Source organism: Diplodia corticola (assembly GCF_001883845.1).
Source record: "Diplodia corticola strain CBS 112549 chromosome Unknown scaffold16, whole genome shotgun sequence".
In the NCBI taxonomy this organism is placed as follows: Eukaryota; Fungi; Ascomycota; class Dothideomycetes; order Botryosphaeriales; family Botryosphaeriaceae; genus Diplodia; species Diplodia corticola.
Genome location: NW_017971495.1, coordinates 268,855 through 288,010, shown reverse-complemented (window position 1 = coordinate 288,010; position 19,156 = coordinate 268,855). Strand labels below are relative to the sequence as shown.

The 19,156-nt window shown below is 58.3% G+C and overlaps 7 protein-coding genes across 7 annotated transcripts; 5 read left to right on the top strand and 2 right to left on the bottom strand.

Moving 5' to 3' along the window:
* Nucleotides 1–25: 25 nt before the first annotated feature.
* BKCO1_16000102 (uncharacterized protein) lies at nucleotides 26–2,792 on the top strand (the record flags this gene model as incomplete). Its single annotated transcript, XM_020271369.1, has 2 exons — nucleotides 26–240; nucleotides 317–2,792. 2 exons carry the CDS (start codon nucleotides 26–28, stop codon nucleotides 2,790–2,792), a joined length of 2,691 nt encoding a protein of 896 aa, XP_020131942.1.
* A 1,067-nt stretch (nucleotides 2,793–3,859) lies between these two features.
* BKCO1_16000101 (membrane-associated eicosanoid glutathione metabolism protein) lies at nucleotides 3,860–4,424 on the top strand (the record flags this gene model as incomplete). The annotated part of the gene is made up of 2 exons (XM_020271368.1): nucleotides 3,860–3,990; nucleotides 4,073–4,424. The coding sequence occupies 2 exons, from the start codon at nucleotides 3,860–3,862 to the stop codon at nucleotides 4,422–4,424; spliced, it is 483 nt and encodes a 160-aa protein (XP_020131941.1).
* An 819-nt stretch (nucleotides 4,425–5,243) lies between these two features.
* BKCO1_16000100 (membrane-associated eicosanoid glutathione metabolism protein) lies at nucleotides 5,244–6,370 on the top strand (the record flags this gene model as incomplete). Its single annotated transcript, XM_020271367.1, has 2 exons — nucleotides 5,244–5,314; nucleotides 5,497–6,370. 2 exons carry the CDS (start codon nucleotides 5,244–5,246, stop codon nucleotides 6,368–6,370), a joined length of 945 nt encoding a protein of 314 aa, XP_020131940.1.
* A 2,402-nt stretch (nucleotides 6,371–8,772) lies between these two features.
* Nucleotides 8,773–10,638, top strand: BKCO1_1600099 (heterokaryon incompatibility protein; the record flags this gene model as incomplete). Its single annotated transcript, XM_020271554.1, has 1 exon — nucleotides 8,773–10,638. One exon carries the CDS (start codon nucleotides 8,773–8,775, stop codon nucleotides 10,636–10,638), a length of 1,866 nt encoding a protein of 621 aa, XP_020131905.1.
* Nucleotides 10,639–10,889: 251 nt separating this feature from the next.
* Nucleotides 10,890–13,074, top strand: BKCO1_1600098 (arylsulfatase; the record flags this gene model as incomplete). The annotated part of the gene is made up of 6 exons (XM_020271553.1): nucleotides 10,890–11,021; nucleotides 11,089–11,200; nucleotides 11,331–12,044; nucleotides 12,104–12,315; nucleotides 12,394–12,540; nucleotides 12,628–13,074. 6 exons carry the CDS (start codon nucleotides 10,890–10,892, stop codon nucleotides 13,072–13,074), a joined length of 1,764 nt encoding a protein of 587 aa, XP_020131906.1.
* Nucleotides 13,075–14,288: 1,214 nt separating this feature from the next.
* Nucleotides 14,289–16,075, bottom strand: BKCO1_1600097 (glycoside hydrolase family 125 protein; the record flags this gene model as incomplete). Its single annotated transcript, XM_020271552.1, has 3 exons — nucleotides 14,289–14,401; nucleotides 14,457–15,817; nucleotides 15,876–16,075. 3 exons carry the CDS (start codon nucleotides 16,073–16,075, stop codon nucleotides 14,289–14,291), a joined length of 1,674 nt encoding a protein of 557 aa, XP_020131857.1.
* Nucleotides 16,076–16,405: 330 nt separating this feature from the next.
* Nucleotides 16,406–18,734, bottom strand: BKCO1_1600096 (zn 2cys6 cluster transcripitional activator; the record flags this gene model as incomplete). Its single annotated transcript, XM_020271551.1, has 3 exons — nucleotides 16,406–17,582; nucleotides 17,633–18,238; nucleotides 18,301–18,734. 3 exons carry the CDS (start codon nucleotides 18,732–18,734, stop codon nucleotides 16,406–16,408), a joined length of 2,217 nt encoding a protein of 738 aa, XP_020131858.1.
* Nucleotides 18,735–19,156: the final 422 nt, after the last annotated feature.

The following is a 19,156-nucleotide window of genomic DNA, read 5'->3' as shown; positions in this document are numbered from 1 at the left end:
CAGACAACCACCGCCCACGCGAGCCATGTCGACCGCCAACGGCGCCCTCACGCCGCCCCCGGCGCCGCAGGACGCTGAACCCACCAACGCCTCGCCGTCCGCCGCGAAACGCAAGCGCTCCACCAGCCAAGCAAACGCGCTCGCCGACCGCGACCAACCCGCGCAAAAGCCCGAGTCTGCGCGCAGTGGCGCCCGCACCCTCAAGGCCCTGCTCGACGACGTCCTTGACATCCTCAAAAGGTCCGCGCCAGCCCCGCCCTGCACCACGCGCTGCAGCGCTCTCGCCGCACCACCACTGACTTCCCATCTACCCCAGCTACGACACGACCCCGTCCATCCTCGACCAACCCATTCGTAGCAATGGAGACCGCGCAGTGTCCGGCGAGCCCACCACGAAGCGCACCAAGCTCGCACAGCCTCCGGCTGCAGCCTCGTCCATCGTCGCAAAAGTCGAGTCCGACGCATACGCGTCCCTAGACGAACTCGTCGCCGACGTCGATTCTGTCTGCTCTCAGCTTCTTGCCTCCGTCAACCCCCAGCATGCATCCTCCGAAGCCGACACTAAACTCCTCACTGGCACTCTGGCATTGAAGAAGGTTTTGAAAAACATCGTCATTCGGGAAACACAACGCAAGGCCGCTGTCGACGCCAAAGTCGCCGAGAAGGCCGACAGCGCTGAAGATGAGGAGAAAGAGGAGGCCAACGGTGTCGTCAAACAGGAACCCGTAGAAGACGAGGTCGACAGTTTCGCGGGCAGCAGAGCAGTCCTGACCCTCTTCGCGTCGGCGCAGGGCAACAAGCAACTATTCTCCAGTCTGCAGAAGCCGGTCAAGGTTGAGGGCAGGAAGACCGAGGGCGAGACGAGCGAACTCGAGAGTGCCGTCGATGTGACGCTTCCGCTGGATGAGAGTGGCCTTCCGAGCATGATATCGTCCACCAAGATTGTTCCCGTTCACACTGAAGATGCCATTGGCGGAAAGAGCAAGGCTTTGACATTTGGGGAAGTTTTTGGTCCTCCACCCAAGTTTAGAGATTTGAAGCCGCCGGTTCCTGCGAGTCAAACTGTGAGCAAAGGAAACACCATTACGTGGGGCCAACAAGATCTGACCCTGCGGACCGGCCGCCGCGGTTCTTCTTATTCCAGCCAAAGACTCACCGCAGGAGACTGGCTTGGTTACAGCGGCGTGGACGTTGAGAAAGAGCCTTCGTCGCCATCTGCGAAGAGGAAACAAAGAGATCGAGCACTCAGCACCGGCGAGGTCAACCCTCCCCTTCCGGATGAAGAGCAAGCGAGGTTGGATAAGGCAAAGACCGATGCTCTGTTCCGGAGCGTATACTCCAGTTTTGCACCCACACATGACGATGGCGTGGCGGTCATTCCGGAAGAGACCAAGAACCGGGTGTGGTGGCAGAAGGTTGGAGAGAAGAGGTTCAATGAGATTTTCGCCCTCGACCCGGCACTGGTAGATGCCCAGCCAGGCGAGGCCATGGAGGGTGTGTCTGCCGATGAGAACGGGAACGAGGAAGAAGCCTTCAAGGAAGCCGCCGAGCAGTTTACCCCCGAGGAACTCAATGTCCCCGAGAAGTCGGAGAAGGACAGGCAGAACCAAGAGATTGACGAGCTGCTGCAAGAGATTTCCGAGCTTTTGGAGACGCTCCACTCGCACCAGAGAATCAGGCAAAGCACTTTGGCGCCCGCGACAAGAACCCCTGCAGGCCAAGACTCCTCGGTTCAGCCGTCAACTCCTTCATCAGATGAGGTGGACGTTTACAACTTGTTGAAGACCCAACTTTCTTTGATGGTTTCTCAGTTACCTCCGTACGCTGTGGCCAAGCTGAACGGGGATCAGTTGGAGGACCTGAACATCAGCAAGAAGCTTGTTATCGAGACCAAGGACTACCGCGGTGTCATGGAAGAGGATCAAGTTTCCAAGCTGGCAAAATCGGCCGCTATCGGCGCTACCGTTGGAGCTTCGGCCGTTCGCCCACCAGGATATCCGCCAGCGAGCCAGTACGCCCGCACCCCGGCCGCACCTCCGTATGCCTCCAGAACTGTCGGCGGCCCGCCTTCCTATTACTCGCAACAGCAGGCACCCAATCGGACACCATCGGTGCCCCGCTACGCGCCTCAAGGCTACCAGACCCCGGGCGCGTACGCATCCACTGCGCAGCGTCCTTCATACGGTGGAGCTGCGTATGGGCAGCCTCCCAGACAACCGTCTTATGGTGCAGCAGCGTCAACGTACGGACAGACGCCTGCCTACTACGGACGGGGACCCCCGGCTGGATACGGTATGGCGCCTTCTTATTACCAAGCGACGCCGCAAGGTGCGGCGCAAAGTCGCTACATGCAGCCTGGCTCGGCCTACCCGCCACGTACGCAAGGAGCCGCGCCAATGTACAACTACACAGCGACCGGTAGCCCACAGGTTCGCACGGCATCACCACTGAAGCAGGGGCAACCTGGTGCCGCACAAACGCCGTACCCCCCACAACGTCCCCCTTCGGGCAATCCATACGGAACCCCTGGGCAGCAGCCGCAACGTGCTTCATACTATCCCCAAACTCCATATGGCACCAGTGCGCAGTCCGCACAAGCCCTCACCCCGTCAGCGAATGCCAGCTACCATGCGAGCATTCAAGCGCATGCTCGAGCAACTTTGGGTGTGTCTGCAATGCAAGCTAACATTGGCAGAGGGTCTAGCGGTACACCTCAGCCGCCCGGTAGCTCTGGTTCGGGTAGCCAGCCCCAGGGTCAGGGTCAGGGCAGCACTACGGCAGTAGCGTCGTGAGACACTATCTGCCCGTTGTCTCGCGGAAGACATGAAAAGAAGCATCGATGAAAAATCCACGGCGTGGCAAAGTGGAGAGTCGTTTGGCTACTGAATGGCTTGAGTAATGGACCGAATGACACATGGCGTTTGCAAACCTCTCGAAAGATGCCTTTGCGGGAATTCCAATTTATTTTTATTTTGAAGCATCGGCGACCGGATTTGGACCAGCCGCTGGTCTCTTGGGCAAAAATGGAAAGAGGGAGAAGGCTGTTATTTCTTGTGGCAGCAGGGTCGATTGAACTCCTGTAATCTTGCTGCTCGACCCTCTTCATTCTTCCTTGGGGGGTCTTTCTATTTGAACTTGATGCGCGGTGCATGATAGAAGCTTTACATCAATGGCAGCCGCGAAGGCTGATGGCTACCCAGCAAATCGATGAATTCCCTCAAACACTGATTTTATTTGCGTGTGCTTTCGTGTCGCATTCCTTCGTCAGCCCGTGTTGTGATGGGGCACAGGTGGACCCTGCTCGACCCGATATGACGGTCGTGCATGAGGCTCCATTCCACAGCTGCACGCTGCAAGGTCCGCCGATTGAGAAAGTTGGATCCATGCGTGATTGTTTGCACTTGCTGCCACGTCCGTCGGCGAGTTGCCGCCCCGAACCGTAACCGTCGTCAGCAAGACCACACCGCGTTCCGCTTGCCCGATTGGGCGATGACCGGATTCAAGGGCATTCCCGACAGCGTACCTTGCCGCATGCGTCGCACGTTGTCCAAGTCAAAACTCGATCAAGGATACAGATGGAAGCATCTACTTGATCCAGCCTGCTAGCTTGATTGCCATTACTATTGACGGCCAGCATGCTAGTTCATGAAAGATGCGAGCGAGCCGTGTGCTTGGTGACATCATGCAAGATGGTCGATGGAACTATCTGATGCCTTTCTCCGCACATTGCTTACGGCTTCCGAGATCTTGATCGTATTTTAACAACCTCCCTTCCCCGCTCCGTCTGCTTCCCAATTTCGTGCTCCGTCACACATACCTGTACTACTACCTCATTCTTATTCGTCACCTGTTCTTCACAATGGTCACCATCGGCCTCGGCGTCCCCATGCCCATCCTCACGCCCGTCACGGCGACGTGGACCGCGCCTTTCGCGCTCTACCTCTCTCTCCTCAACAACAGGATCGCCTACCATCGCATCAAAAACAGCACGTTCGTTTAGACCCATTCCTCCACAACGACGACGACGACGACCACCCACCACTGACACAAAAGAAACCCCTCCTCCCCGCAGCTTCATGGGCGACCGCACCAAAGCGTCCGTCTCGCTCAACGAGCCGCCGGAAGACGACCAGCTCTTCGTGGCGACGCGCTGCCACGCCAACTTCGTGGAGAACGTGCCGCTGGCGCTGGTGGTGGCGGCGGTGGCGGAGCTCAACGGCGCCAACCGGCGCACGCTGCACTACGCGCTCGCGACGCTGTTCGCGCTGCGCGTCGCGCACGCCGAGCTCGGCCTGACCAAGAGCTTCCGCGGCATCAAGAGCGCGGGCCTGGGCCGCATCACCGCCTTTTACGGCAGCCAGGCGTTCGTCGTGGGCGTCGCCGGGTGGGCGGCGTGGTTGTGTAAGGGGTATTGGGGTTTTTGATTGATTGCAGGTGAGAGGGACGGGGCGGCCGTGATGAAGGATGCTGGGTGAGGGTGGAGTGGGTGGGTGGGTGGGGTGGGGCAGGGGCGGAGATGGCAAGGGTCCGCGGGGTGCGTGCGCGGGGGAGGGGGAAAAGAGGGAGGGAAAAAAAAGGATTGAGGAATGGGATTTGGAAGACTCGGGAAGCATTGCGGCTGGGCGGACGAATATGCGTGCTCGGCTGACGATGCGGTTGTTTGCACGGTCAGGGAGCGCTGCCTGCTGTCGCAATTGCGCGCGGCGGGGGGATGGCTCGATACTCTTTTTCCCAGCTACCCTTGGCAATGATTGTTCCGTAGCGAGACCCGGTTCAGTGGATTGAATGCGCAATAATTCGCCCCCGGAGCTCGTCACCACCACCGACGTCACAGGTACTGGGCGGGTGGCTCGACGGGCAGGCGGACGCGCAGGCGGTGATGACTGCAATGAAGCCGAAGGGATGAAACGCTGGACGCCGTCGGACGCGCTGCAATTGGATCGCCGTGCTCATGACGTATCCTGGCCTGCTGCTCTAGCGCCGCCCGCCCTGTGGTGCCTTGCTGCCCTACCGCGACTACGCACCAAACGCCCAAGCCAACAACCACGGCCTGTCTGAAAGAAATAGAACAAACACCCCATCTCCCCGACAAGCAAACACATCTACCTAGCACCTCGCCCACACCTAAGACACAACCACCGCACTGCACTCGACCGCGTGCACTCACTCCACCCCGCATATTCAGCAGCTGCTCGCCAGACTCTTCCCATCCCCCTCTTTGCAGCCACGCCCACCTATCCGCCATGTCTAACGCGCCGACTCTGATCAACCTGCCGCCTCCTCCGTCTGATCCGGTCACGCCCTCAGATGTCCCGTAAGCACCCTCCACACCTCGCTGCTCAGCCCCAACCACAGAACCCCTCCCAGTCCCTTACACAGCGATACCACACGACACAAGGAGGACGGGGCGCATGTGGCAGTGAATGGACTGTTTAACCCGGAAGATATGGAAACGAAGCACCCATGCTGACGACAGTGGGTTTTCCTTGTTCACAGTGGCACCCCCAACTCGGCGACGACGTCCATGTCGGAGCTGAGCACCGTTGCCATCAAGGACGGCCACCGTGGCCACCTGCCGCACCACCACGCGCAGCAGAACCCGATGGACGCCGAGCGTGCCGACCGCATATCGCGCCTCGCGGGCCTGGAGCGCGTCACGGCGGGCGGGGGCCGCTCGTCGTCGAGCCTCAACCCGTCGTCGGCGGCGGCGTACGGGCACCACGCGACGGGCAGCAGCGGGAGCATCCCGCCCATGACGCAGGGCTACTTCGACGCCAACAACCAGCCGCAGATACTGCGCGAGCGCAGCACCGTCGGCTCCGCGTCGGCGACGGGCTCCGTGGGCGGCCGCACCACGACGTGGGCGTCGGGCAGCGACGTGACGGGCTACGACCCCAGCCTGGCGGACCGCATGAGCGAGGACCAGGAGATGGAGACGGCCAGCAGCGTCGGCGGCAACGACGGCTTCAGCGACGTCGAGGGCGCCAGCAGCCTCGTCGGCTTTGGCGAGGGCGCGCGCACCCCCGCCCGCGCCGGCGGCAGCGTCGGCAGCCCCATCGTCGGCAAGGCCACGACCCCGACCTCGGCCGTTCCCGGATACATGCGCGGCGACGCGCCCCCCAGCCCCATGACGGGCGTGAGCAGCAGCGCTGTGGGTGGCGGCGGCGGCGGCGGCGGCAGTGGCGCGAGCACGCCCAGCACCGAGGCGCAGGTCCGCGACGCGCAGCGCATCGATGGCATCACGTATGACGCCGGCGTCACCGACACCACCGCGCGCACCCCGCCCGAGGTCGCCAGCCAGCAGCAGGGCGCCGCGAACGCCGCGCAGTGGATCAACAGGCAGGCGGAGCACGAGCAGGGAAGGCAGTAAGACACCATCACCACCACCTCTGGGGACGAGGCTTTTTCCCTCCCACTCGACGGGTCTTGCCCCCTTTTTCCTGTGCTTTTTTATTCCCCTTGTTTTTGTACGATTTGCGATGGACTAAACGTATTTCTTTTTTTCTTCTCTTCTCTTTCCCTTCTTCTCTCCCCCCTTGCTATGATTATACCAAAGACTATAAACATCACTCGCCTTGGGGGAAGATGACCGGGTGGATGGATGGATGGGTGGATGGTGAAATTAGCGGGGAAAAGTATGACTTGCGTACGCGGAGGAAGGCAAGATGATACTGGAAAACGTGAGTTCCATGGAACGAGTTTGCTGAGGAGAGGGGAAGTCGACGGATGGACGGAAGAGATGTATACGACTCCCCGAGAATGCTCAGGCAACAACGATAACAACACCAATGACTGCTACTTGCTATTACAATTACTTGACGATGAATTATGGAAAAGCCCCTCCCCCTTTCTTTTTTTTCTTCCTACTATTGTTGACGGTTTTGCCGAAAAGGTGAGGACGATCGTAGGCTTTCTTGTTCTTCTTGACGGGAAAAACCGGCTCGAGTGGTGACGTTTGTTTCCCGCTTCATTTTACTTTTACATTGACGAGGACAGGACGGGGGAGAGTGACTGGAATCGTGGCTTTGTATCGTGTATGCGTCCATGAGAATGAGAGGTCAGTAGGCAAGAGGTGGCCAGCGGTAGAAATGATAAGTGTCGATATTCAGGATCGACTCCGTCATTCATCAGCACCGTGGTCCTTGCCTCTTGGAGATTTGATGTGGAGTCGATCGAGAGTGTCATCGATAGTGAAAAAGCCTACGGGGAAAAAGGTTGACGAAATGGTCGCTTGATGGATTGGCAGCATCATGTGAGAATGGCGATTGTCAGGGTTAGTTCAGGAGAGACACAGTCTTAGGCTTCTTCATTCAAGGTAGACTGAATTTATGGACCTCGGTATCCAGGCATGCTTCACTCTTCACCTTCTGTCGTACTTGTCGTACCAGTCATTGAATTGAGGTTGATAGTCCGTTCTCGGACCGCCAGCGGTCTGATAAACGGTGCCGGTGGGGCCACTGCGCGTGTAGGCGGCGCCATGATTTTCCATGGGAGAGTAGCCGGTTGTTGCAGGGCCACCACTGGTGCTGGTGGATGCGGAACCACCACCGGTAGAGGGGGTATATCCATCGGCCTGGGCACTTTGAGACATGTTGCTTTGTCTTTTCTTTCTAATAGTATTCTGTTCGTGTATTTGGTTGAGGTTGTGGAAGAGGTGTGTAGAATCGAGGTATTTTATATACATCTTGATCCGAAGCACAGTCTGATATGGGCTTTATTCTGTCATTTTGTGACCGTAGGATTGCGTTCATTGTGCAATACTCAGCTGGTTGAATGCTGAAAGTCAAATGTTGATGTGCCCTGTCTTTGGAAAACAGAAATTTCTTTGAGACAAAACACCAGTTCAAAGCATATGCTACGTTGATCACTGATCAGCTGTACTTTTGCGTTTGTGGTGGGTCGTGGTGCGAATGAGGACTCTTCGATGGGTCGGTCTTTGTACCGGGACATTTGACACGATTCCAGGACAGAGAATTTGTTAGAGTTGTTCGGAGACATGGGAAGTAATCATGTGCTGAAGCTGGAACCGGTGCGTGTACTAAGTGAGCCCTCGGCGACCATTCTGCCACACTAACCGAAAAAGGCAGGCAACAGCTCAGATTCAGTGGTCAGGCTTGCGAACAGTCGGGTTGGACCGCGCACGCGATGGCGCAACCAAGCTCCGAAGCACTCTGTAGAGCGAAATGGTAGACCGTTTGCATTCAATGGCGACACAGCAAGACTATTCCGAATGAGGGGATGCACGTGAAGGTGGGGGCCAAAAGTCCCCACCCGATAATGGAACTGTGGTCTCACTTTTAGGCCCTACACGTCCTCGGCACTTTCTGAACCGCTTCTGCACCACGTACATCTCCAGATCTACTGGTATCCACCAATTGCCGGCAAGCTTAGTGGCTGTCACGCTCTTTCTGCCGTACGATCCTACAGCCTCGAAGCCAAGTTTCCTCGAGCTCGAGCTATCATGGCTCCACTGCAGCACGTACGAGGCCTTGGTCGTCGGCGAAAGAGATCGCTCGGGATCCAAGACATACCAAACTTCACAAAGGACGACTCTGGCTCAACGGAAGACCTCCAAAGTATGGGTGAGAAGTACCCGGCGAATCCTTGCACCGGCAATATTAACTGGCATTTTAATAATCATAAGCCCTGGAACGTATCCAAAAAGCATCGCACAATGCAACGCTGTGCAAGCCCTGCAAACAATTGCTACAGTCGCACCGGCTGCCAGACCGCCAACATGCAGGATTTGGCATCGACTACAAGAGAAGGAGGATGGGGCCAAATTGCGAGCATGAGCACCACGCCACCCTTTCTGAGCTGCGGGCTTGCGGAACCTGCGAACTCTGCATACTCATCAACATCCTGATATGTGAGGACACGGGCACCACGGCCAAGAAAGACAGTGCGTACCGAATCCAGCTTGTCAATGATGGAAGCAAGCCGCATCGCTATCTGAAGTTCAGTTTCAGGCAAGAGTGCGGAAGATGGACGGACAAGAAGATGATCATTGCATGCTGGGAGAGTTTGACAGATGACGTCTACGAAGGCTTCCGCTCTCTGGGGCCCTCGACCGCTTCGAAGCAAACATTCGATCTTGTGGGGTCGTGGCTGGACGAATGCCTGGCCGAGCATACGGCATGCAACCACATCTCGGACCTATCGAGTAGACTCCCGACACGTCTCGTAGAGATCGAAGCCGCCGACGTGAACGGGGGCTGCATCAGGGCGCGACTCTGCTGCGGCGAGTCACTGCCACCGGGCACGCCCTACGTGACATTGAGTCACTGTTGGGGCAAGGACTTGTTCACCACGCTCACGACTAAGAATGAAGTTGACTGGATGCAATCGCTACCCACAGAAGACCTGCCGCAGACGTTCCGCGACGCAATGGCCATCGCTCGGAAACTGCGGTATCGCTATCTGTGGGTCGACAGCCTCTGCATCGTCCAAGACTCGGAAGAGGACTGGATGAGGGAAGCCAGCCGGATGAGTGAAGTGTACCAGCATTCAGACCTCACAATCTCGGCCACGGCTTCGAAGAGAGCGAGTGACGGCTGTTTCCACTCGCGGCCGCCCTACCTTTTCCGCCACCACGGCCGTCCAAGCAGCGGGATACCACCAAGCTTCTGGAGCCTTGCGCCGCGCGATCTGTGGGATCTGGGGGTGGAGAGCCGGCGCAAGCTTGGGCTGCCGCGTCGAGCCTGGGTGCTTCAGGAGCGGCTTCTTTCGCGCCGCATCCTGCACTACAGCTCGCTCGGCGTCTTCTGGGAGTGTGACAAGGTGCGCAGGTCTGAGCTTGTTCCGGACCACTCGACGCCGCGCCAGTTCGCGGGGCTTCTGCAGCAGCTTTCCGCGAGCTCGCACGAGACGCCGGCTTCCGAGTGGCATCGGCATTGGGCGGCGCTCGTGAAAGACTATTCCGAGCGCCAGCTGACGTATCCCGACCGTGACAAGCTCGCTGCGCTTTCCGGCGTGGCCAAGGCGTTCCAGTCTCAACTTGACGACGAGGCGTATGTTGCGGGCATGTGGAACGACAAGGACGATCTTTTGCGCATGCTGATGTGGACGGCCATCAAGAAAGCCCCAAGGCAAGCAAAGCCAGTGTACCGTGCACCATCCTGGTCGTGGGCGTCTCTGGACACTGCCGTGTCGCCTCCGCTGTCCAGCTACGGGCACGATCTCGTTTCCTTTGTCAACATCAAACACGCACAGACAAGACCATTCAACCCGGCCGACCCGACGGGCCGTGTCGTAGATGGGTCCGTCACTGTCGTGGGGTTCTGCGTGCCCACGCTGTTGACCCTGGACAAACAGAAGACGCGGCTCAAGCTAGTAGGGAGGCATACGGCGAGTGCCCAGAAGTTCTGGCAACAATATCGGCCCACGGTGAGGATGGATCATGTTGAGCCAATCTCGAGCTTTCCTCGATGGCTTTGGTGCATACCGTGGTTCTCTTACGACTTCATGACCCGCGACAACAAGCCCCGCCACCGAATCTCCTTCCTGCTCCTCGAGAGCGCGAGGCCAGGGGAGCAAAAGCCAAAGACGTTTAGAAGAGCGGGCATGGCCGAGAGCTGGAGCTTCCCGCTGGCGTACAAGTGGGATTTGATATACTACAGAGAGGTGACTGTTGTTTGACTGGCAGTACTAGCAGTACCCGATCGGGCAACCATTCGCTCGCTTACTGGGGCTAGCGTGCATGGCGCAATTTGATGTCATGATCACGCTGCCCAGCTCTCGCCTCCAAACGCAACCGTACCTGGCGTGAGCTTAATCCACACCAGGCGACAAGCTTGCCGTCCCGCAACTTTTCCGGTAGCCCCACCTTGGATGTTTATAAAAACCGCCTGCTGACCGGCGCTTTGAGCCCCAGCTACAATTGACTTGCCATGAAGCCGTCTACTCTGGCACTCGTCCTCGGCGGCGCTCTTGCGTCGGCCAAGCAGCCAAACATCCTCTTCGTCTTGACTGACGACCAGGATCTGCACATGAACTCGATCGAGTACATGCCACTTCTGCAGGTAACAACCACTTCAACCCCGGAGCAAGCCGTCATCCGGAGCCGCACTGACCTCGGCCGGCCATCAGAAACACATTATCGAGCAGGGCACCACATTCACAAAGCACTTTTGCACTGTGGCCATCTGCTGCCCGTCCCGCGCAAACCTGTGGACTGGACATGCTGCCCACAACACCAACGGTGAGCCGGTGGAGCCCCTGTACGACCGAAGCTTCAACTGACGTCATCTAGTCACCGATGTCTCTCCGCCATATGGTATGCTTCCCCAGCCGCCCCCGGCCAAAATTGACTTCTGACTTTGCCATTCCAGGCGGCTTCCAGAAGGTTATTTCCGAAGGATGGAACGACAACTACCTCCCCCTCTGGATGCAGGATGCCGGATACAACACCTACTATTCGGGCAAGCTCTGGAACGGCCACACCGTCTCCAACTACAACGAGACTTTCGCCCGGGGGTTCAACGGCTCCGATTTCCTGCTTGACCCGTACACGTACAAGTACTACGACGCCGTCATGACCAGGAACGGGCAAGAACCTGTCAGCTATGCCGGCAACTACTCGACAGACGTCATCAAGGACAAGATCCTTGGCTTCTTGGACGAAGCCTTGTCCCACCAACAACCCTGGTTCGTTGTCGCCGCCCCCATTGCTCCTCACGCCACAACCACCACGGACCCGGGAACGAACTCGACCTACTTTGACTTTGCCCAGTACGCGCCCAGGCACGCCGACCTCTTCAAGAACTACACCATCCCGAGAGACACCAGCTTCAACGCCAAGGTCCAAGGCGGTGTCAGCTGGATCAAGAACCTCGCCCCCCTCAATACCTCCGTCATTGACTACAATGACGAGTTCCAGCGGTCCAGGCTGAGGGCTCTCCAGGCCGTCGATGAGATGATCGAGGCCTTCGTCGAGAAGCTGGACGATGCCGGTGTTCTGGACGATACATACGTCATCTTCAGCACCGACAACGGCTTCCACATCTCCCAGCACAGGATGACGCCCGGCAAGGAGTGCGGATACGGTATCTTCCCGTGCCAACCCCACCTTAATCCATCTCCGAGGCTGACAAGCTGCAACCAGACACCGACATCCACATTCCCCTCGCCATCCGCGGCCCCGGCATTGCAAAGGGTCAGACCATTGACGCCGTCACCAGCCACACCGACATTGCCCCCACCATCCTCGAGCTCGCCGGCGCTCCCAAGCAGCTCGACGGTAAAGTCATCCCGCTGACGGTCGAGGCTGCCCAAGACGGCGTTTATGAGCACGCCGCCATTGAGTACTGGGGAAGGGTAAGCAGCAGCAACCGCAAGCCTAGCGTGGCATTGCAAGCGTCACAGTTCTCAGCTAACCCGCGTGATTGACAAAAGGCCTTGGCCGAGGGCATCTACCTCAACCCCGCCGGCTCGCGGAACATTTACAACAACACGTACAAGGGCCTCAGGCTCGTCGGCGACGACTACAGCATCTACTACAGCGTCTGGTGCACCAACGAAGCAGAGTTCTACGACGTCAAGGTTCGTCCTCCGCTCCCCGCTCCCCGCTCGCCACGCAGCAGCAACAGCCAGACTCGTCATATGTGACTGACACCTTTCTTTCTCCAGACCGACCCCGGCCAGATCCACAACCTAGCCTCGGACCCCACCGCCCAGTCCGGCTACCGGCTCGCCGGCCGGTCGCTGGCACAAGTCATCGCCCGCCTCGACGCGCTCATGATGGTGCTCAAGTCGTGCAAGGGCGTCGCCTGCACGCAGCCCTGGGCCGAGCTGCACCCCGCGGCCACGTCGTCGTCAGCCAGCAGGCACGTCGTCGCGCCGGTGCGGACCCTCACCGACGCCCTCGCCAGCGAGTACGACGACTTCTACGCCGCGCAGCCCAAGGTGGCCTTCACGTCGTGCGAGATGGGGTACCTCGTCGGCGCCGAGGGCCCGCAGCAGTTCAACAAGTACGCCGACGGCGGCGGCGCCCGCCGCGGTGCGAGGATGGAGGACTCGAAAATCGACGGCCGTGAGATTTTCCTGTACGGCGACGATTGGCACCTCTACACCTAAAAAAAAAAAGGACGGGATCGACGGACAGGACAGGACCAAACCCCCTCAAAAAAAACAAGACCATATAATATGTAGATGTACGAAAAAGCAAACCGCAATAATGGATGATGATGATACGAATTCTTCAAAAGCCCCCTCCCCCCACTCCTGCTGCTCCTCCTTCCCACCACCACCATACCAATGCCCTCCTCCCGTCAACCACGCCGCCACACCCCCATCCATCTCTCTCGCCACCCTTCTTCCTTCATTCCCCTCCCCAGCCGATCAGCAAAACGAGAGAGATTCACCATCCATAATTCCGAACGGCAAAACAAAAAAGAAACATGTATCAGAATCCTGCCCACACCCAGAATCGAACTAGGGATCTTCGCATTGGCAATTTCCTCGTACGAGTGCGACGCTGTACCACTAAGCCATGCGGGCGGCGATGGTGTTGCTTGTCACCCAAGTACCTTGGTATACCAATCTACGGCGAGCTAAAAGCAACCTAGGGCCGGGCGGGCCAGGCGCGATCCGAACCGTTGCTTCCCGAATGCGGCAGCGGCAGCGGTAGCGGCAGCGGGAGAGTGGTGGGAGTGGTGGGTGGGTTGGTGGATTAAGGTTTAGCGCTCCCGGGGGCGGCCGTTGCGTACCTTGGTGGAAATATGTAGGTAGGGAGGGAGGGAGGGAGCGTGGACGGGACTGTCCGACGGGCGTCTCGCGGCGGAAGAAGACCCGCAGGAAGTCTTGAGCACGTAGCTGGCAAGCGTAATATTCAAAATAACAGAGGGTGGGTGTTATAAATAGACAGAACCACTCTTCTAAACCCCGCCCTTGAAACTGTTTGGACTAATTTTACAGATGGTCGAAGCAAGCATCTGGCTATACACGTCGGCCCAAAGCTTCGCAATACTATGCTGACCTCAACCTTACCTACCCCATGCAGGTCAAGTGTCAGACACACTACGAAGATGCTTGTGAAGGGGTGGGAGTCCTCTGAAGCCAATCGTGGCCGTCTCCGTTCAACCGTGAGATGGCCGAGCATCTAGCGGTCAAACAATCTCAACAGCCGTGGAAACGTTGCCTGCCCATCCTTCCTGCATGGTTTGGCCGAGCCCGTAATGCTTCCCTGCTCTTGCATCTTACCGTATCGCCTACGTTATTCCAATGCCATCTCTCACGTGGCACTCTTACCCCCGCAGTAGGTCTGCATTCGTGAATTTCGGCGAACTCGTTCATTCGATCCTATAAGGCTTGGCATCGTGGCCGAAAAGGAGATGGGGTTTACGCTCTGCCAGGTCGAGCATCGTTTGCGCAAAGACCGAGTTTGCCCAAGCAAACCAAGGCCCTGGAATCAAGTCAGCCTTGACCGCGTCACTGCGTCTAAGAATATAGGGACTCACTCGTGTAACTCTTCAGGTAGTTGACGTCGACACTCTCGTGCACCAGCCCAAGCTTGCTGGCAGCCTTGACATAGGAAATGGCCTCCATAATCTCCTCATCGTCATCAGATGTCATCGCTTGAACCAACAAGCTCATAGGCCATGCGTTTTGCAACCCGATGTGCGGGCCGCCGATGCCCTCGAAAGCTTTGCCTTTGAGGTAGTAGGGATTTCCCTGCTTCTCCAAAATCATCTTCCGCGTGTTTTGGTAGATTTGGTCTTTGGCATCGACAAAGCCGAGCAGAGGAAGCGCCAAGAGCGACGGGAGGTTCGCATCGTCCATCAAAATCGAGGAGCCGAACCCGTCGACTTCAAATGCAAAAACATCGCCATACTTCTTGTGGTGCACAACGCCGTGGTCCCACACCCCGGCTTCGATGGCTTCACTGTACAGCCTCACCTTCTTCGAATAATCGATGGCCTTTGCGCCACCGACCTTTTCGAGCATCTTTGCACAGCGCTTCAACTCGACCGCCATCATGGCATTTGCAGGGATCAGGTAACCGAGAATGGTCGCGTCGTCACTGGGCCGGAATGCACTTCGGACCAGACCAGTTCCGGCGTTGAGAGGATTGCCAATGCCACCGAGGTTGAGAGTCTCGGTGCCGGCGTCGGTACGACGCTTGAACGTGTACTCGTTCTTCCTGAAGTCGCCGTGCTTATCGAAAGTCGGCCTGGATTGCTGCTCGAGTACGTCAAGCAGCGTGTTGAGCGCCGTATACCAGCGCACATTCACAAATTCCGTGGATCCAGTATGGCTGTAGAACTGATTGGCCAGCGAAAGGAAATGCGCCAACGAGTCTAGTTCGTACTTGCATTCGAAGACGAACGAAGGTTCGTACACGGGATGAACAACGTCGTCCATGCCGTTGCTTGAGGCCGGGAGCTTGCTGGGAGGCGGCGGCTGAAAGGCGTTGCAATACGGCGATCCGATGACAAATTCGGCCTGGGTGTTGATGGCGCCCAAAATCAGACTCTCAATGGCCTTGTCCTTCTTGGCTAATTTCTGGTATTGGGCAAGCTGGTTGGTCGAGTCGCGCAGCCACTCGGCATTGATGTCTCCAGTGACGATGAAGCTTTGAACGCCCTGCCATGGCGCACGCATGTTTGGCATTGTCGTCTTGTCGCCCTCCGTGTGCCAGCGCACTGTCGTGTCGAGTGTGTTCGGAAACGCATTCTCAAAGATTCGAGCCAGGTCCTTGTCCACCATCCTGTCCTTCATTGCATCTATAACTTCCTCGACAAGCTGAGACTCGAACGTGCGACACACGGCGGCAGGGCGCTGGAAGGGCAGTTCCATTGGACCTTCGCTGTAGGGAGGACTGCAGCACAGCAAGCGTCAGCAAAACCAAGCACATTTTGCAATGAGCGGCTACCTACTGGCCATGCCTTGCATAGGCCGTGTAATCGGGACAAGCCTCGCGGGCTTTGGGATTGCCTGCCAGCGGATGCTGGCCGCTCCTCTTCTCAGCCTTCAGCTGTTTTGCATCCGACGCCGCATGCGCGCCATGGCCAACAAAGCTGGGCAGCGCCACGGCCGCCAGCAGCACGAGGCGCAAACATCCGGTGAGCAGGTGCATGGTCCGGAGGCACAGGTGAATGGGTGGAGAAGGTCTGTTCAGGGCGTCATGGTTCGCGGTGGATGAGGTTGGAGCTGTTGTGGAGATGTGGAGCTTGTTCCTGCTGCGGCAGCGGGATGCGCGCCCGACCAGGGTTCGTGTCGCATGCCGAGTCATGCCGAGTCATGCCGCCTACCCGCCGATCGTGCATCTACTGCCTGCTTCATTCTTCAGTGATAGTCCATGGAATCTATAGATGCCGCCCACGCCTGGAACACCAGTCCCGTACGCCAATCTAAAATGCTTTATTCGCGCGCACAAGAATCCACCCTGGCTACATGTCATCATAACTTATGAGAACCGCGCATTCATGCTACCGCCTGGTAATGTCTCCCATGCAGTGCTCAGACTCATGTCCTCCGTCACTGGTACCGTTGCCCCCCCACCCGCGGTCCCGGAATTCAGCTGTCCAAGCTGATAGACCCTCCGATTCGACCCCTCGCTGGATTCCGGCCATCCCGGGCTTAGCTGTCGATAGTTGTTCCCGTCGGAATATCCATATGACTGCGAGCCCCCTGCCGTCGAGCCGTCGAAATATGTCGCTGGGGACGATCCCGACATTGACTCTGTTCCAGGGCTGCCAGTGGCACTCCACATAGCATACCCGTTGCTCACGTCTTGTTTTTGCTGCTGCGATCGAACGTACAGCTGCGTCAACAGAGCTGCCGAGTCCTGCTGAAACCGGTCCCGCCAATTGATGTATCCGAACCGGTTTCCTAGTCGCGCTAGGATTGCCGAGAAGTTGTTGATTGTGTTGATGGCCTTCACCGCCTGGTTCTCCATACCTCCTGACCTCGCCTCTGGGAATGGTGGTGGCAACGCTTCACTACCGCTTGACGCAGGATCCAGGTAATCGTCTGTCGTCGACGTGGAAGTTGCTCGTGACGCTATTGGACGCGGTCCTTCTAAGAGCGACTCCTGATTTCTGGAGACAACGTCCACAAATTGGCGGCCGGTCATGTACGCTCTCATAGCGTCGTAGAACGTGACGGGCATTTTCTCACTCGAATCCTCCGACAACGCCCCAAGCATCCTTGACGAGTACGTGGCGCAATGCTCGAATATGAGCCGCTGTGCGTACTCGTTGATCCTTGGGCAGCGTGGACTTGGCGAGAGCGCGTAGACATAACTATAGAGCAGCTCGAGCTCGAAATACGTTCGGGATGCCGGCGAAATCTTCTGCGACAGTTTCATGAACCACGACGTCATCGAGTTATAGATCCTCCACAGGCGAGGATAGGGGTCTGGCCATGCGTCACGTTCTGACTGGAAGAGATCAGTGTACCAGGCTGACTGGATTTGACGTAAACGGAAAAGATCAAGAGCTGACTCGAAGGACTGGCCCCACTGGGTCAGCGATGATGATGACGCCTTCGAAGCGGAAGATGCGCTGCCGGAGAACGGAAGCCCGACGTGCGCCGAATCATCGGAGAAGGAGAAAGACCTCGTTTGGACCAATGAAGTCTCCCTGATGACAGCGTCAGCCCACTGCCGACAAGGACATATTGGAAGACTCACCTGTCAATGGCATACAGACAGTGATACACACGCCTTCGAAGCTCAAGCTTGGGCTTGCTCATCGACGCGCTCTTGGAGGGATCCACGTGCATACCGAGATCAACCATTGCCCGCGACGCAGCACCGACGAGGGTCCAACTGTCAAAGTGATGCGGATCTAGCATCGAGTACTGTGCCAGGAGCAACATGGCCTGTATGCTTGCAACAGATCCGGGACGAAGCACGTCTTCTGCATGTTCGAGGGCTGCATTAACATGGCCTACAGCATCGCTGTAATGCACGTCTCCGCGCTGCTCCGAATAACTGATGGACGAAATGGCAAGGACCATCCGTAGCGTCCAGAAATCGAAAGCACCCGCCTTACGCTGGTCAGGCTGGTAGACGGCGTCGACGGAGCCGTAGAAACTGGTCTCGTCCAGGATAGGCAGGAGCACGAACATGGAGTCGAGGTAGTGTTGGATCAGGGAGGTGATGGCATACCGGGGGGGAAGGCTTTTGGCCATTCCCGAGGGCAAAGGCTCCTTTGAAGAGGCAGACAGGATGAGGCGGGCGTAAGACATGGCTGAAGTAAAGCCGTAGAAATCGCGGGCGGTGGCGTTGACTGACCTGGAGGGGCTCAGCGGGCGGTCACAAGCGGGCGGGCACAAGCGGGCGGGAAGAAGGCTTACAGCAGCCCAAAGTCGGAGACGAGGTCGTTGATGTCGTCCTCCTCTTTGCGGCGAGCGGCCTTGTCCGTGGCCTTGGAGACATTGGCGGCGGGCGCCGAACGGGGGGTACTCTGATGGGCATCGGGCTCGGTCATGGTCACAGACGAGCGGCGGCGCGAGCGGGCGTCGTGCAGTCGCTTCTCGAGCTTCTCCACGCGGGCCTCCAGCGTGGCCACATAGCTGCGCTCCTTGCCGCGGGCAAACTGGTCGTTAGTGCTGGAGCACTCGGCGGCGCGGTTGGCCTTTTCGCAGGCGGTGCAGGCCGGTAGCTTGCCGTCGCACTTGACCTTGGCGCTGCGGCATCTCGAGCAGGCGGCAACGGGCCGGCTGACGCGCAGCAGCGGCGTCTCCAGCACCATCAGAGGGCTGTCTCGGGCAGCGTCGTCTGGATACATGTCAGTCAATGCGCCTGGGGCCGGCCGTGCGTGGGCGAGGCGGCGCACTACGCACAGGCGCGGCGACTCACCTGGGGCCTTGGACGCGGGCGGGGTGTGCAGCGTGGGGTATCGCAACGTGGGCTACGTGGACGTGCGCATACGGCACCGCAGGCAGCAGTGATCGGGTAGGTCGTGGGAGGTAGTTTGGGGCAGTCGGCCCGCCGAGAGGTGATGATGCGGTTCCAGGCGATGCGGCGGGAGCCTATCACTGCAGCCCGTAGCGCGGCGGCGTCCCGGCCTGCGCCTTGACGATCTCGCCGTGCGCGGCGAGCCTCGTCCCAGACCCGTCCCCGTCGCAGCGCCGCCCTCGACTTGAGCCCTCCGCCATGGCCCCGTGCGGCCTGTCCTCTCTCCCAGTCTCCGTCTCGAGGCCCGCCCCA